Raw genomic sequence first — 17,972 nt, 5'->3', positions numbered from 1 at the left:
ACTACTTTACATTTATTATCATAACAATATATAACATTGTGTACACACTGTGCATGGAAATGACATGGGCACTTACAGAATAAAGTGTGTAAGAATATATTTTACTATTGAGAAGACCCAATAATAACCAGTTCAAATCATCATGTTATTAATGCAGTGTTATAAAAAGTGGTGAACGGCCAATTCCATTCAGTACCTTTAGCTATAGAGCTGATACAGACTAGATATACTAGCCTAGTCTAGCTAGCTGTACTTGGTATGGGAGGATCTGGCAAGTTACTGTATATTAGAACACCACCAGCTTTAGTAGATAGCCTAGAGACTGATAGGTGGATCTCAAGATCTCCTGACTTCTTATAGGCAAATCAGAAGATCTCCTAGCTGCTGATAGGATGACAGCATATATCCTGGCTGCTGATAGGCTAAAGTAATCACCTCATCAACATCGTTATCAGTCCTAGCAGATGCAGGAGAGGCTTTAATGAGTATCGACCGCTCCAGTTGGACAGCACCATGGATGGAGGGGGGGTTTTGGGGGCGTGGGTTGTTAAAGTCACAATCTGGAGTCTGTGTTTCCATGGTAACCACAGCTCTGAAGGCTGACAGTCTCGTTTGAAATCCCCACATGTTTTTAAAAGACTCAAACGACAACACACCATAAACACCATGATGGCGTTACGTTCGCACAATGTACAATCGCCATTATGAACTGACAACGTAAGTTGTACTCCCCTCTGAAGTTCAATAAATCCTCATCTCTGTCTTTAATGCGATGGTTCTAACAGTCATATTGTTTTCTAGCTATAATGAAGAGCTGGTAGGATCAGTATTTATTGGAGGAAGCGTCACCAGTGCTAGCCGAGCTGGGTGCTGTGGCCCGGCTATGTCAGGGACACCAAATCACAGAGTAGCACCTGCAGCTGCAGCTGTGCTGGTGACATCACTCTGAAGAACCGCCCTTACTGTTCCTGGGGTGTGGACCAAAACACTTCTCTGTTGCCCCTGGTTACCACGCCATCCCTATTTTGCACAGCCCCCAGCAAGCTGGCCTTGTTCAGGGAGCCTGTCATATACTTGTGAAAGGAGGGAGAACATATTGTTTTCACACACTGACAGTCTGGGGAAGGCTGAAGGCTTTTACACACAATAACAAAATACAGTCAAATTATTGTCCATTAATATACACAAATAAAAATAAAATGTTACAATGCCACACTATCACCCATTTCTGTTGTAATGGTGTTACCACCAGTTTATGTTGGGATGGTACATGTTAGCTATAGCTTCTCTAGACTGAGAGTGCCTTACTTTTCCTCAATTGCTAAGATACCTGTGTGTGTGTGTGTGTGTGTGTGTGTGTGTGTGTGTGTATGTGAAGATAAGTGGGATCCACATGATTGTCTATCATAACCTAACAAGCACAACAGTATTCTTTCTTTGTAAATTCATATCACTCGTGCACAGTGCCTGTGATGCAGTCGGTGATTATGATGTCAGTGAAACACACAATACAGATTATACTTGAACTATAGATGATGCACAGTGCCCATGATAAAATTGGTGGCACACACACACACACAGATTCTTGGAATTATAGATAGGGCACAGAGGCCGGCGATGATGTTGGTGACACACAGATATCTGGAATTATGTGTGCAGTGCCCGTGATGCAGCTGGTGATGACAGTTCTTAGTGGCTTTGGTACCTACATTTGATCAGATCACAATTTAAATTCTCTGTTATCTTTGAAGTATCTCCGCCACATCATCTATTCTTGTCACTTACGCACATCATAAAAGCAATTTCTCATTATTTTAAACTATTTGCCAATGCTCTAGTACAGGGGTGCCAATTAGCGGTTAAGGTTCTATCTGGACCTACATATGTTTCTCATCAATAATTGTTCAATTAAATACTGATGAAGCAGTGTTATTTTTAATGAACACATACTGCGCTGGCTCAGCACAGCTGGGAAAGTCCCAGACAGCGCTCCATACTACGATGTGTTGTCCAATCATGTGCGTTATTTAAATCACACGTGAACTCAAAGCGACAGTTTACAATGCATGGCAGGAGAGAGACAGCGAGAGAAGCAAAAGCCTGGAGCGAGAGAAGACGTAGAATGACTTGCGCTAAAGTCAGGAAGTCGTTGCAGATCTCACGCGCCACACTACAGGGGCGTTACTAGACATAAAGGGAGTCAGGTGGCTGAGTGGTGAGGGAATCGGGCTAGTAATCCGAAGGTTGCCAGTTCGATTCCCGATCATGCCAACTGACGCTGTGTCCTTGGGCAAGACACTTCACACTGGCTTGCCTCGGGGGAATGTCCCTTGTACTTACTGTAAGTCGCTCTGGATAAGAGCGTCTGCTAAATGACTAAATGTAAATGTAAATAAAGCTTGCTGAGGCACAGGCCCCTATCCATTATAGGTACAGTTCAGGAACGTAAGTTTCTACCCTAAAAAAGTTCAGCTTTTGGTTAGGGACATCAATAGTTTGTTGCTAAACATTTTTGCAATAACTTGAGCGTAAATTCCGTTTTTTTTGTGGCTTCATGATATAATAAGTTGGACTCATTTTGTTTGAGTCAAAATAAGACTTCTTTAGTTTCAAAATGTTTTCTTATCCCACTTCAATTCTGACTGCAGACACCTTGTGGCTGCCTTCGGTCATTGTGACCCACCGTCGTGGTGCAAAGGTGGGTCACAATAAAAAAGGTCTAGAGACACCTCTGAGGCAGACCTTGTATTTCTCACGCTTTCAAATGTCAAACTGCACTCCATTGGATTATACAAAAGGACACCTGCAAAATATGAACTTTGCAGAGTGCCCGGTTATCGAGAAAATTGTGGGAAACTCGCTGCCCTAAAATCCCATTCAAAAAAGACAGACAGAGATTCATGGCATTATTAGAGAGATGTTGATGCTTTCACGCCCACTGCAAATGCTAAGAATATTTCTCAGATGATTCTGTCATTCATGTCAAAAACCTTTTTGGTCTCAACTGATACAAATCACTGCTGTAACTGTAAAGGGAGTCAGGTGGCTGAGCGGTGAGGGAATCGGACTAGTAATCCGAAGGTTGCCAGTTCGATTCCGGTCATGCCAACTGACGTTGTGTCCTTGGCAAGGCACTTCACCCTACTTGCCTCGGGGGAATGTCCCTGTAATTACTGTAAGTCGCTCTGGATAAGAGCGTCTTCTAATGACTAAGTGTAAATGTAAATGTAAAGCTCCTCTGACGGTGTCCAAAAGACCAGTCTTGTGCCAACTTGTCCATCCAGCAATCAGTCCTGATTCATGCATAACAGGTGCACTTTGTAATGCACCTTGTAAGGAGATATGTTCCTTGCTGCATTGCGAGGATAAACATCCAGTGTAACGCTGATGAAAACGTGTGTCCTGATCGACAAGAACAAGTGGAGTGAATGTAGTGTGTCCTCCAAATAAGGCACTTGTGTGGTATTGCTTATTTGGGATGGGGTTTTTGGTTTATGTTTTTTACTTGTATTCTCTTCATATATGGATTGCAGATTACATGGAATGTTGTTAAGGACAAAATGCAATAAGGTATGTCTAAAAAAGCCTTCTGTTTAGTGGAAATGCATGTTCTTCAGTGACATTTTTACTCTAGTCATTTGTTAAAATAATTTTTGTGGAATGAAATACAGCCCAATCTGTATCACCAAATGGCAAATAAAAGAGGGGGAACTTTCTTATGAAAGTTAACAGTTTGATTTCATTGGGGAATTGTGTAATGATTGATTTAATACACTTTGTGTGCTTTGATGAAAGAAGTTGATTTTGTATACTTTTGTCTGTAGTGTTTGCATTCCAGTTAGGGACTGGATGTTAACTTAAAAAAAAAGTGAATTGTGTTTGGAAAAATATGCTCAAGCAATTTAGAAAAACTGATAGTGTTTAATCAATCAATTACGTAAGGTCAGTGCGGAAGACAGGTTTGAACAAAACATGTCCAATTCAACAACCAAGTTCCATAAAATTGTACAATTAATTTGTTCAACTTCTGAACTGCTGAAATTGAACTGGATTTATAGGGAACTGCATTTTGGGTCTCAGTACCTTTTCTCCCTCAGTCCCAAGCACTCTGCCAGCCCCCTTACAAACACACACACACACACACACATACACTGCTTGCCTGGCCCTCACTCCAGCCAGCCAGCAGGCCAGTGTGGTGACGTGTGTTTTAGCCGCTAATGTAGCTACCTATGTAGGTTAAAGACCCCCTTGTGGTCGACACACACACACACACACACACACACACACACACACACACACACACACACACACACACTGACACGCACTGCCCAGGGACACTGCTCAAGGTGAAGCCAGGGCTCTCTCCCTCCCTCCCTCCCTCTCTCTCCCTCCCACTCTCTCTCTCCCTCCCACTCTCTCTCCCTCCCCACTCTCTCCCTTCCACTCTCTCTCTCCCTCCCACTCTCTTTCTCCCTTTCTTTCTCCCTTTCTTTCTCTCTCTCTCTCTCTCTCTCTCTCTCTCTCTCTCTCTCTCTCTCTCTCTCTCTCTCTCTCTCTTCTCTCTCTCTCTCTCTCTCTCTCTCTTTCTGACTTCCTCTTTCTCTGATTATCTGCCTCTCTCTCTGTCTCCCTCTCTCTCACCCTATCTCTTTTTCTGCCCATCTACCCCTCACCCTCTCTGTCTTAGTCCTGGCAGTAATAAATGATGTCCCTGTTCCAATGCCGCAGGCTCTCTTTCATAGTGATATGGAAGGATGTTACAGTAGGGTGTTATGTAGAGTTCCAGGGATGCATTTCTACCTAAAGTCCCCAAATAATAAAGGACAAATCTTAAGAGTCCCAGTGTCTATGGCCAAGATCCATCTCAGATTCATGCAGCCACGATTTCCCAAGTGGAAAAAAAGTACAACATACTTACATATATTAAAGTGTTAATGACATTGTGAATGTATAAAATCGTGTAGAAAAAGAGAAATATATTGAAAATGTATTAGACTCTCATTTAATACTTTAAAAGTTACCACTCTCATTTAATACTTTAAAAGTTACAATAGTAAGTTTTTTATTGTAAAAAAGGTTTTGTACCCTAGAAACGTGTTGTGTGAGCTAATGAGGCCCTCTGAGAGTTATTTAGCAACACATACAGCTCAGTGCCAGTGGAATATGAGTTTCTATTTTGGACCGCCCCTCTACTTACAGCCAATTATGTTCCAGCAATCCTGTTCCAACCAATCGCCTTTGGTGAGGCGGGCTTTCCTCCTTGCTTATTTTGCAAAAGCACTGTCAATCAAACTTTAGCTGGAGGAACGCTAAAGACCAAGAAAAGTTCTGACAAAAATTGGGGGCGCTGCTTTTCATATTTTAATTGATCTTATACTGTTACCTATTGAATCTTTGAACTCTTTTTCATCATGGGCTTAACAAATACCTTAAGAATATTTTTGGTGTCCCCTCTGGCATACGGCCATACGCAATTCCACCCCTCAGTCACCCCTGATGTGTCCATGGCATCAGGACAGGGCGTCGCTCTCAGATGCATCTAACACACACCACACCTGGAATAGGTTGACAGTTTGTGGCACAGTCAAAATGTGTACAATGGATGCACCTTGATTTAGATGACCGAGGACTGATGAAAGCAATGTACAGTCCCAAAATAAGCAAACTATAAGAATAACAGACCTCGACTCTATCAGGAGGCTTGTAGTACTGTACGCCACAGAGTGATGACGAGCTGTAGAAGGGGAGGTGTGGAGAGAAGGAGAGAAATGGATGAAAGGGGACGGGGAGAGTGACAGACAGGACATGAGGAAAGGGGGGACAGAATCAAACGAGGGAAAGACGGTTGCCTCTCCTTGTGAGGAGAGGACGGTGCAAAGGAGGACAAGGGGATGTGGGGATGAAGGAGGTTCGGAATGAGATTGGGGTGTTGGAACCCAGGAAAATCCCCTCACGAGAAATCACGGTAATCCTTGTAATTAGCCAGCAGCAGGAGAGGGGCTGTGGAGGGGGGCAGGGGGACAGGAGGGGAGGGAAAAGAGGGACAGGAGTACTGGATGTGGTGGGGAGGGGAGGGGGGGGGGGGGTGGACAGACCTGGAGGCCAGAGCTGGAACCCTGGCCTCAGCATTCTGTCACACTCATGCATGGCTGCAGCTCCATGGACTGTTTGGGGATTATTTGCGGCATACGAACTGTGCTTGTTGTTTCAATCCTGTAGGTCACACTCTGGATTTAAAAGAGAGGGAGAAGTGGGGGGGTGGGCGGGGGGACAGAGGGAGAAGGTGAGGGAGAGTGGATAGAGGGAGGAGAAATAGAGAGTGGTGAAAGAGAAAGGCGATGGGGATGGAGGAGAGGCAGGGAGGAGAGGAGGGGAGAGGAGGGAGAGGAGGGAGAGGAGAGGGAGAGGAGGGGAAGGGAGAGGAGGGGAGAGGAAGGGAGAGGAGGGGAGGGGAGAGGAGGGAAGGGAGAGGAGGGGAGAGGAGGGTAGGAGAGAAGGAGAGAAGGATTAAAGAAAAACGGAAACGTTGCAAGACGATGGCGAACGGTCATTAAACCAACATTTGGAATACGTGCGTGTGTCCAGCGACGGCTAAGTGTTGGTTTAGCTAATGGGAGCGTTTAGAAACAGACCCCAAGAATCTGTCCGGCCCCCGGGCCTGGCTGTGATTCTCCCTTCCCCTCTAAATCTCCTTATCACACCAGAGAAGATAGGGGTGGAGAGAGAGAGAGAGAGAGAGAGAGAGAGAGAGAGAGAGAGAGAGAGAGGAGAGAGAGAGAGAGAGAGAGGAGGGAGAGAGAGAGAGAGATAGAGAGAAAGAGAGAGAGAGAGAGAGAGGAGGGAGAGAGAGAGAGAGAGATAGCGAGAAAGAGAGAGAGAGAGAGAGAGAGAGAGAGAGAGAGAGAGAGAGAGAGAGAGAGAGAGAGAGAGAGAGAGAGAGCGGGTGCAAGGAAGATAAGATAGAGAGGGAAAAAGAGCAGGAGGGAGAGAGAGAGAGAGCGTGGAGCAAGGCAGTAAAAGGGGAATGAAAAGGATGGATAGAGGCGGAGAGAGCAGTTCTGTCGAGAGAGAGGTGGGAGGGAAGAGGGAAAAAGAGGGAGCAAAACCAGGAGAAACGAGACAGAAAGAGAGGGAGAGAAAAGAGAAATAGGGATGGAAGAGAGAGAGGGAGAGGTATTGTCCATAGAGAGAGGTTTTCTCCTTTAGAGCAGTAGCCATGAAAGGCATTGTGCACTGTGTGTGTGTGTGTGTGTGTTTCCCTCAGGGTAAGATGGTGGATAAAGCATTGTAAAGGCCTAGTACATCCAGCAGGGCCACACTCCAAGTCTCAACACCACACTGCACACACAGACACACATGCACATACACACACAGATCTCTGAGTCTTTCAGTAAGGCCATCACAACTACAGCACAATAAGGCACCAACACAGCAGCAAACAGCTTGTGTTATGAGTCAGGTAAACATGCTGTCTATGTTTGTACCACAGCACCTAAACAGTCAGATGGTCTGACCAATGGCGTGCAGCGAACCAAGATGCAGCTCCTCCCACTGCTGTTGCCCGGTGCCAGGCGCGTGGTTGCCACTGGGAGACGTTTATGTAAGCCGTGTCTAATCCCGTTAAACGGTTACGGCGGGTTATGGCGGTTGCCAAGCGGAGAGAGAGTGTCTTGGCAGCGCTACACAGTCGACACAGAACAATCTGGAAGGAACAGATACGAGCTGCGTCCCAACAGGCTCAGACTCCTCTCCTTCGCACCTCTCCTCATCGCCTCTCTTCTCACCTTTTCAACTAAGTAGGACTTCTGTCATGCTCCCTATATGGTGTCCGAGACTCCTCATCTCCTTTCCTAGCCTCCTTTGCTAGTGGATTACAAGAAGGTTTAAAGGAAAATTACAACAGTTAGGGAGTCAGATGGCTGAGGGGTTAGGGAGTCGGGCTATTAATCAGAAGGTTGTTGGTTCGATTCCCGGCCATGCCAAAATGACATTGTGTCCTTGGGCAAGGCACTTCACCGTACTTGCCTCGGGGAATGTCCCTCTACTTACTGTAAGTCGCTCTGGATAAGAGCGTCTGCTAAATGACTAAATGTAAACAGTTATCAACCTTCTGTTGAAGAAACGCAACCTATAAATGGGGCAAGGGAAAAAAAGGGGCTTAGTTGGAATGACTGTTTCATAAAAGGAAGTTTGAGTGTAGAGGATTGAGGAGCAGAAAGGGAGATGTCCAAGCCTCGTTATCCTGATTAGAAAGCAGGAAGAGACTGAACGAGTCACACAAAAGAGGATTATACAGACATGGAGAACAGTAAGTAAGAAAGAGAGAGTGAGAGAGATTGAAACTGAGAGACAGAAATAATGAGGCAAAGTAGGTAGAGGAGAATGCAGAGCACCCCTTCCTTTCTTTTCTTCTCTCTTTCTTCTTTTCGTCTCCTCTCCTCTCCTCCCTTGTCCTCCTCTCCTCTATTTTCTCCTCTCCTTTTCTCTCCTCTCCTATCTTCATTCCCCTCCTCTCGTTTTGTAGCACCAGTCTCCTTCTCTCCACTCTACCATGAAGGTCATCCACGACTGGAACACATCTTAGGACTGATCTCTGATCAGTGTTGCATTTCCAACACCTGCAAGCTCCAGGTTAGGGTGATGGAGAGACAAACTGGTCCAGGATCAGTGCAGAGCACCAAACTGCAGATGGTACGGATGCCATGTTGCAGTACCAGTAATAGGACTCTCTGTTTCTATTCATCTGATGACTCACAAAGCACGCATATACACTATACACACAAATGTGAACACGCGTATAGACACACATTCATACGCACCCACACAAATACACATACAGGACACATGCAGAAACACACATACAGACATACTACTACTATATACATTTACACGAGTAGTACACAAACATTCAAAAAACGCATAGACACATGGTTGCTGGACTGTTGGTCGTCTACTGACCTTCATCATTTCTCCTTTGTCATTTACCAGACTTGTGCCAACTACTCCACCAATGCAGGTGTGTGTGTGTGTGTTGTGTGTGTGTGTGTATGTGAGTGTGTGTGTATGTGTGTGTGTGTGTGTGAGTGTTTGTGTGTGTGTGTGTGTGAGTGTGTGTGTGCGTGTGTGTGTGTGTGTGTGTGTGTGTGTGTGTGTGAGTGTGTGTGTGTGTGAATGTTTGATTAAAGTATACTTGCATGAGACAATGGAAAGTATCTCTGTCGTTCACGATCTAAATATATACTATACTATACTATACTATATATACTCTACTATATATAGTCTATGTCTCATGCTCTTTCATTGTCTCCCTCTCTCCCCCTTTCTCTCTTTCTCTCTCTCTAGTCCATTAAACTCGTTCATGCTCTCCTCAGTAGCAGCATCATCATTCTGCTGCATCTGCTGATCACAGCATTGACACACACTCCACACACACACACACACCTCTCCTTTTTCAGTAAAGCATGGGCCGTGGGTCACAATCCAATCTGAAAACAACCTCTTCACACACACACACAGCTGCAGACATGCACACAGCTGCAAACACACACACGCACACACGTCCCATTCTCGGACGGCTCTTACCTGAGGTGCTGAAAGGAAGGAAACTAGAGCAGGCAACACGTCCAGACTGTTGGTATGCAGCCATGCTGTGGGTAGAGATACAGCCAAAGGGAACAATAAAACAAGTCCAAATACTTTTTATTAGCACCCCTGCCCGTCTCCACTACTGGTGAGACGTGGACTTGGTCGGGCTGGACAGTGACCGTGAGAGACTCTCAGTAGAGGGGATGACTGTTGGCGGTTGTGTGAGTTCCCTCACACAGAGACTGCGCCAATAGATTAGATAATACTGGTTAGGAAGTGAACCATCTTCGTGAATTTAGAGAACACTCCTGCACTGTCCAGGCAAGTCAAGGACAAAGACGAGGGAAAGAAGGATGGATGGACACAAAGAAAGAGAGATAGAAGGGTATTCTTGACACACAGGCAGGACATTTGATCTGAGCCCCACCTTCTATGTACTCGAGTGGTGGACAATCACAAACACACACCACACAGACACACACAACAACCACCTCAGAACGTCACCTGATCCCACCCCCTACCTTTTGATTGTGCAGTTGTGTCAACAACGGGAGCAGTCAGCGCTAGTGGAGCGTCACTGTGGGTGATTCAATAGCACACCTGTCAATCAAGTCACTGCCCGCGGCGACAAGGCTGTGACTCGGTGACGGCTCTTGCACTTTGATACACCGCCAGGAGAAGAGGAGGGGGAGAGAGAAGAGACGAGGAGAGGAGAGGAGGAAAGGAGTGGAGGAGAGAGAGGGAGGGACGGAAAGAGAGAGGAGAGGAGAAAGGAGAGGAGGAGACAGGAGAGGAAAGGAGAGGAGGAGGAGGGAGGGTGAGGGGTGCAGAGCAGAGCATGTAAGCAGGAGGACCTACACTTGAGAAGTCCAGGACACCTGAGATACAACAAAACAACACAGCACGCCCTCTACACACGCAACCGCTCCTGTGCAAAGGTCTCATTTCATCTGGAACCTTTACGGAACCCCTGGGTAGGGCTTAACTCTCAGCTAAGCATTGACAAAATGTGCTGGCTTTCCCCCCTCACACACACACACACCCTCTCTGCTGCAGGACTTGTGGATGTTAGACGGGTCCAAGGCCAAACACGCTCATCAAGTGAGGCAGGAAGCAGCAGGAGCGGCAGACATTCCATGCCAGCTCCCCAGCACTGACAGTGGGGCGGCCATGTCTCAGCAGATCCAAGATGGCCGCCGCCGCCGCCCGCGCCGACTGTGGCAGGGCAGGGAGCGACAGACAGATAAGGGTCCGGGCAGATAGCCAGGCTTCTAGGCTCTGATAGGAACAACTTAGACACCTGACTATTTCAGCCATGTGCAATGGCCAATACAGCCAAGAATATACCTTGGAGTTTACGATACAGAAGTTCTTTATCTCCATAGCAACTTGAAGCCATCTCATTGGTGATCTCTGTAGAGGGTTTGGAACTAAAGACTGTCTCAGCTCTGTCTCTTTGTTCTCTCTCTCTTTTCTCCCTTGCATATGTGGTTTGTAATGTGTTAGTTTAGCGGACACTTTCCTCCAAAGCGAGAGAACCAGGGGGATTTGAACCTGCAACCTGAATCTGCAGTCAGCCAGTGCTCTACCACTGAGCTTACCTAGTAGCATTAACATCCACACTGGAACATTCACACACATTCACACTTTACTCCCCACCTTCACAGTACACACACACGCAATGGCCTGTGTCTGGGAGGCAGGGAGCAGTGGTGCAGTGCTGACCTCTAATGTCTAAACAGCTAGCTTTCTTGTTCTGGTGGGTTCTGGTCCAAACCCCTTTGTCTGATGAAATCAAATAGTAAAACAACACTGATTGGCTGGCAGACTGACAGACAGGCAGGCAAGCAGGCAAGCAAGCAGGCAGGCAGGCAGGCAGGCAGGCAGGCAGGCAGGCAGGCAGTTTCACACAGCGAAATCTTAGCACATCTTTTTGACATTGAGCTATGGGGTGGTGTGTGTGTGTGACAGGCAGGGTAAATGGAGTGTGAGTGGAGGGTAAGTGGACAGTGTGTGTAAGTGGAAGGTGTGTGCGTGTGTGTGTGTGTATGTGTGTGTGTGTGTGTGTGTGTGCACGCACGCAGAGCCTAAGCAGATGAGCCCCCTAGGGGCGTCAACTCTCCCTGGCCCCCTTTCAGAGTTCAACAGAGTCCCCCTGGCACCTCCAGATTAATGAAGCCGCACTGACACGCTGATACTGCAGGACACACACACACACCTTTCTAAAGGTTACAATGACATAAAGACACAAACGTATGCTCTTGAAAAAACACACACAATAAAAAAACACACATTTTTACACTGTTCCACCCAGTCCCCTATGATCTCTGTTGGCCAGGTGTGTGTGTGTGTGTGTGTGCGTGTGTGTGGTGTGTCTGACAGGAGGTGAGATGAGAGCACAGATAGAATATGTTCCTTAGCATCCCTGGGCTGCTGCTGTTGAGGGGTCTTGTTCCATCAGAGCCAGGCTGTACTGTCGCAGAGCATCTCACACCTGCAGTCTGACTCCCTCTGTCACGGAAACACTGACCCCTAGTGGACACCACACTGCATCTCTCTCTCTGTCATTCTACCTCTCTCTCTCTCTGTGTCTCTGTCTCTGTCTCTCTCTGTCATGTCACACAAACACACACACGTACACACACACACATACACACACGCATAGTGCTGAGAGTGAATCATTGGATAATGATGAGCAGTTTAGGCACTGATCAGCACACGGCTCCCTTGTGTCATACTAATCACAATCTGCAGTCCTCCCTCCCTCCATCCCTCTCCCATCTCCCCCCCCCCGGTCCCATACTCTTTCCTGTCCTCCCTCCCTTCACCCTCTCCCAACTTCAACTCTATACCTCCACAGCCTACCCCCTCCACCTCCCCCACCATAACCCCTACACTTACCCCACTGTACCTCTTACACCTCTCCACCCTCCACTCTACACAGAGACAGCTATCGAGACAGCTATAGAGACAGGCCTAGAGACAGATATAGAGACAGCTATAGAGACAGGCCTAGAGACAGCTATAGAGACAGCTATAGAGACAGGCCTAGAGACAGCTATAGAGACAGCTATAGAGACAGGCCTAGAGACAGCTATAGAGATAGGCCAAGAGACAGGCCTAGAGACAGCTATAGAGAGTCCAGTCCTGGCTGCTGGCCAGTGTATAGTGTTGATGAATGATCAGCGCTCTGGTACTTGACATTTACCATTAACACTCAGCAGAGACTGATTTCCATTGGTCACGCTCAGGTGCCTAACCTCATCACTCCTCTGTCCCTGCGTTGCTATAGGCTGCAGGAGGATAGATGGCCTCATCAATTTAGCTGTCCGTGAATTATGATTGGCTAGATTAGCTCATCAGGGTGTGCTCAGCATTTAGAGAGCGTTTGAGTTTAGGGCTCAGTCTAGGACTGAGGGTAGGGCTGTACTTGGGGCTTAGAAGAGGATTGAGGCTAAGATTTAGGGCTAGGGCCTTAGTTGGGGTCTGACAGGAAGATTGAGGCTAGGGGCCTTAGTTGGATCTGACAAGAAGATTGAGGCTAAGATTGAGGCTAGGGCCTTAGTTGGGGCTGAGAAGAAGATTGAGGCTAGGGCCTTAGTTGGGGCTTAGAAGAGGATTGAGGCTTCGGGTTGAGGCTAAGGCCTTCGTTGGGGGCTGAGAAGGGGATTGAGGCTAGGGCTGTAGTTGAGGCTGAGAAGGGGGCTGAGGCCAGATTTGAGGCTAGGGCTGGGGCTAAGTGAAGTTAGAGCTGGAGCCAGAGATTGAGAGAGGCTATAACTTAGACGAGAAGCTGACAGTAAGGTTTTGCGTTGCGTCTTAACCCTGAACCTTGATACTAATGGGATGATCAGGTGAAATGAGGAAAAAGAAGGTCCTGTATGGAAGAACATCTCTACAGTGTGATGCTCTGAGGTCTCTTCACGAAACCCTTGCTGTGTCGATCACAGGGACAGCAGGCCTGGAGGAGGGATTGACTCTGTGTGTGTGTGTGTGTGTGTGTGTGTGTGTGTGTGTGTGTGTGTGTGTGTGTGTGTGTGTGTGTGTGTGTGTGTTGTGTGTGTGTGAGTGTGAGTGTCAGTACAGATGCGCTGCTGCATGCATCAACATTGCATGCATTGCTTCCTTAAACAGGCCCCGGTGAAACCGAGTAACAACAAATCACTCTGAAATTCTGTTATGTCATACATGATCAAGTGTTTGCGTCAGTGTGTGAGTGAGCGTATCTGCGTGTGTGTTTGTGTTCCTGCGGACGGGGGGTGTGTCAGGTAAGAGCGAGGTGGGTGTTGCCATGGCAACGGCGCACAGAGGCCACAGTGTTTCCCTGCAGTGCTAGCGGGAGAGAGGAATGTGGCATGGCATTGTGGAAGAAAAAAGCATACGAAATAGAGAGAGAGAGAGAGAGAGAAGAGAGAGAGAGATGAGAGAGAGGAGAGAGAGGAGAGAGAGAGAGAGAGAGAGAAGGGGAGAGGGAGAGAGAGAGAGAGAAGGGGAGAGGGAGAGAGAGAAGGGGAGAGGGAGAGAGAGAGAGAGAGAGAGAGAGAGAGAGAGAGAGAGAGAGAGAGAGAGAGAGGAGAGAGAGAGAGAGAAAGAGAGAGAGAGAGAGTAGAGGCGGATGAGAGAGGGAGAGGGAGAGGCAGAAGAAAAATAACACTCTTCTGAACATATCTTATCAGATAATTATACAATCACTCAGTGTGTCTGTGTGTGTGTGTGTGTGCGCGCGCTTGTTTGTAGATTCTGAGGTGATCCCTGGGGTCCTACGGAGGAAAAGAAAGAGAGAGAGAATGACAGTGTGTGTGTGTGTGTCTGTTTGTGTGTGGGGAGGGGGGTATCCACTATCACACTAAGGTATCTTCAGCGTGGAGGCGCGCCAGAGAAATTAGCAACTGAACAATGCAGCGGAAAGGACATGTGGACAACATGGTAAATCATGGACACCTCCCTCATCTGTCTTCAACCTCACCTATCTTCATGCCTCATTATCATCCATCTACAGTGGGGTTAATTGCCATCTTCAATCAATTACGTCCAAGTGTTCCCATCCGTCCATCCGTTGGGGTTGTGGCTGGAGCTGGGGCAGTGGCAGTGGCAGGGCTGGGTCTGGGTCTGGGGGTGGGGCTGGAGGTGGGGGTGGGGGTTGGGGCTGGGGCTGGGGGCTGAGGCTGGAGGTGGGGCTGGGGCTGAGGCTGGAGTGGGGCTTGGCCTGGAGGTGGGGCTGGGCTGTGGCTGGAGGTGGGGCTGGGGCTGGATTTGGAGGTGGGGATGGATGTGCAGGTGGGGGGTGGGGCTGGGCTGGGGCTGGAGGTGGGGCTGGGCTGGAGGTGGGGGTGGGGTGGGGTGGGGCTGGGCTGGGCTGGGCTGGGGCTGGGGGCTGGGGCTGGATGTGGAGCTGGGCTGGGGCTGGGGCAGGGCCCCAGTGTGTATCTGAATCTCTATCTCTTTCACTCTTTTTCAGTCTCACTTGGGAACAAAAGTGATGAAATCTCAACACATTGCACAGATGGAAACACCTGAAGTTTTTTTAAATGAAGACCAACATACACACACACACACACACAGCACCTCCATAAGCCCCCACCCTGTGAGGCAGAGTGTGGTTGAAGGGTGCAAGGCGTTCTTTGATCTGGGAGCTCGGGTTGTCCATGGAGACCTGGTGAGACCTATTACATAATACCACCATACTTCCCAATACTTGATGGTGTCCTTTCCTTGTCACCTCACGCTCATCATTTGTAAAACCAGAACCAATTAAGGTATACGTAGAAAGCTCTTCTGAAGGAATATTCACACACACTATACTTAAAAGAGAGAGAGAGAGAGGACAGAGAGAGAGAGAGAGAGAGAGTAGAGAGAGAGAGAGAGAGAGAGAGAGAGAGAGAGAGAGAGAGAGAGAGAGAGAGAGAGAGAGAGAGAGAGAGAGAGCTATCCCTTGAGAAGAAAGTGGCTTTGTTGAAAAGTCGCTTGTGGCTGGAGATGTTTAGTCTATGTGGTGACATAAGTAGGGGCATGAGCGACAGGTAAACAAACAAACGTCAAAGCGCAATATAAAACTGCTCTTTGACCAGTTTGAAAACCAGTTAACCAAGATTTTTTTTTTCTTTAAAGAAAAAAGCAAATAATCTTTACAACAGTGAATATAAAAATGATGCTGTCCGTCCTTACCTTGGTTAGAATTCTCGATTCTTCTTCTTTCTCCTCATGGCAACTCGGGGGGCACATGCAAAAACAGCTCGTCCTCGCAACAGATGAAACTTACTGTACATCCCATATGGATTACGTTTGCCGGCGAATATCCATTCAAAACTATTTAAATGTATGATCCAAAGTGTGTGTGTTGTGTCTAGTCCTGGGACAATTTCACACTTGCATAGGTTGAGGTTGCACTGTTCAAAAGACCCCCAGAACAGGTTATAATCATCCAGGTACTCGATGTGCGATACTTGTTCAGGTTTGTCAAAAATGTCGCACTTCCTTTACTAAACATCTCCTAACTTCAGATGATAAAAAAAAATTCTGTACCACCAAAGCATGGCTGCTCACCCGTCATGCAAAATCCATCAGAGTTCTGCTGAACTTAGTAGATGACAGATGTTCCAGCCCACCCACACATTAAGCGGCGCAGTATGAGGAGAGCGAAAGCCGGAACTCTGTCATGTAAACCTATCCACCCATGCCCTGTCCTGCAGCCAGCGTTCAGTAATATTTAGGAAACGTTGGTCCTGTTTGCCATGGTAGTTATTACTATATGACATAATCATTTGTGTTGCGCTCATTAAGCTCTCTTTTTTGTTGCTGAATGCAACGTTGATGTCCTTATATAGCCAAAACTAAAACAACTTTATTGTGCTCTCAGGTACAGTTTTAGTAGCCTTCTCCCTGTACCTCCCAAGTATTGATTATAACTACACAACTGTGTAGGTTTGACAAGATATCATCACGTTCATCCAGAATACCTCACATGAAACAGTAGGCTAAACGAAATGGTATAGATTTTGTATCTATTATCATTAAAAAGTATTAGTTTTCTATTATAACACACAAAGCCTTCTATAGCTACATACAGTCCACACACTATACCCCTTTGTGGCATTGTATATTGTGAAACTAAATATCCATGGAAGCTCTTAGAAGTCACAGCCATTGTATTGTGATAATAATATCACATGTTTAATAGACCCCCGCATAAACTGACTATAAACTATTGGCAACAATAAACTTCAATTGTAAACTTGAGCTGCTGTGTTGTGTCTGTTTACGTAACAGTAGGCCGACTACACATTCAGGAGCCAGCTGGGCCAGGGTGTGTATTCAGTTCTACATACACCTGTTTGATGTGAAGACATGCTGTTCTCTAAGGCTATGGCAGAAACATTCCAATTTGACCCAAAATAAACAAATTAACTGTTGTGGGTGTGTTTTTGTGTGTGTGTGTGTACAGCCTTGTAAGTGCTGTAATTTCCATGTCAGTGTGTATTGTTGCTAGACCTGTCCTTGTGTTGATAAGATCTGAGCTGATAAGGAAGTCCTTAAAAAGACTTCCTTTCTGGTGTCCTACTCTCTGATTTGTTTACTGTCCTGCTGCCCCCTCTTTAGGCTTCTTGTTTACGTAAGTCTGTGAAGTTCCTCTTCTGTCTATTTGCTGAACTCTGAACTCACAACCTACTCTACACTTCTTTGAGATTTTTGTGAAAGTACTAAGAATGTAGTTAAACTAGCTAGTTAGACTAGCTTATATGTCATCAATATAGTTTCACATATAAATCTTGAAGGTTATTGGGATTCTGTTTGAAACAACAAATGGTTCTCTGTTCTGAAACCCCTTTTGACCTAGTAATGGTCTATGCCAGAAAACCTTTTTGGTTCTCATGAGTAGGCCAACAGATGTTTATGTATATACTCCACTTTTTCTTTTGAGTGTACAACATCTCTCGTTATTGAGTCAAAACAGCATTACTCCACACATCTGTGAGACTGAATGAACACTCTGTGGATACCTGCATTTACACGCACGCACACACACCCACTGAAGGCAACACCTAATCAAAATGCCCTGCTCTCAAAAGGCCTACTATGGTTTAGAATGGGGACCTATAAAGACCATCTGTCCCTCTCAATGGTGAGTATCAGCTCCATAATGAGGTTGTTAAAAGGAGCTGTTTGGTGGGAGGGGGAGGTAAGACTCCACTCACACAGAACTACAGCCTTCTCCTCCCTATTACAGCTTCATGTTGGTGGTGAATGAACATTATGGGAGTCGATTAGCGATTTTTTGGGAGATGATGAGTGGTGTGGGTGAGTGTATGTGTGTCAAGTGTGTGTGTGTGTGAGAGTGTGAGAGAGAGAGAGAGAGAGAGAGAGAGAGAGAGAGAGAGAGAGAGAGAGAG

General features: G+C 46.7%; 1 protein-coding gene across 1 annotated transcript in view; it reads right to left on the bottom strand.

Annotated features, from left to right (window-relative positions):
- Positions 1–15,232, bottom strand: part of LOC136966521 (tensin-1-like) — a 38,917-nt gene extending 23,685 nt beyond the window's left edge. Inside the window, exons 1-3 of the mRNA XM_067261028.1 lie at positions 15,167–15,232; positions 14,615–14,832; positions 7,515–7,585 (exon numbers count right to left, since the gene is read on the bottom strand). Of these exons, the coding sequence (XP_067117129.1) occupies positions 7,515–7,585; positions 14,615–14,832; positions 15,167–15,232 (355 nt within the window). The remainder of the gene's footprint in view (positions 1–7,514; positions 7,586–14,614; positions 14,833–15,166) is intronic.
- Between the last annotated feature and the right edge of the window lie 2,740 nt (positions 15,233–17,972).

Source organism: Osmerus mordax, chromosome 22 (genome assembly GCF_038355195.1).
Source record: "Osmerus mordax isolate fOsmMor3 chromosome 22, fOsmMor3.pri, whole genome shotgun sequence".
NCBI classification, from domain to species: domain Eukaryota; kingdom Metazoa; phylum Chordata; class Actinopteri; order Osmeriformes; family Osmeridae; genus Osmerus; species Osmerus mordax.
This window is presented reverse-complemented; position numbering and strand designations above follow the sequence as displayed.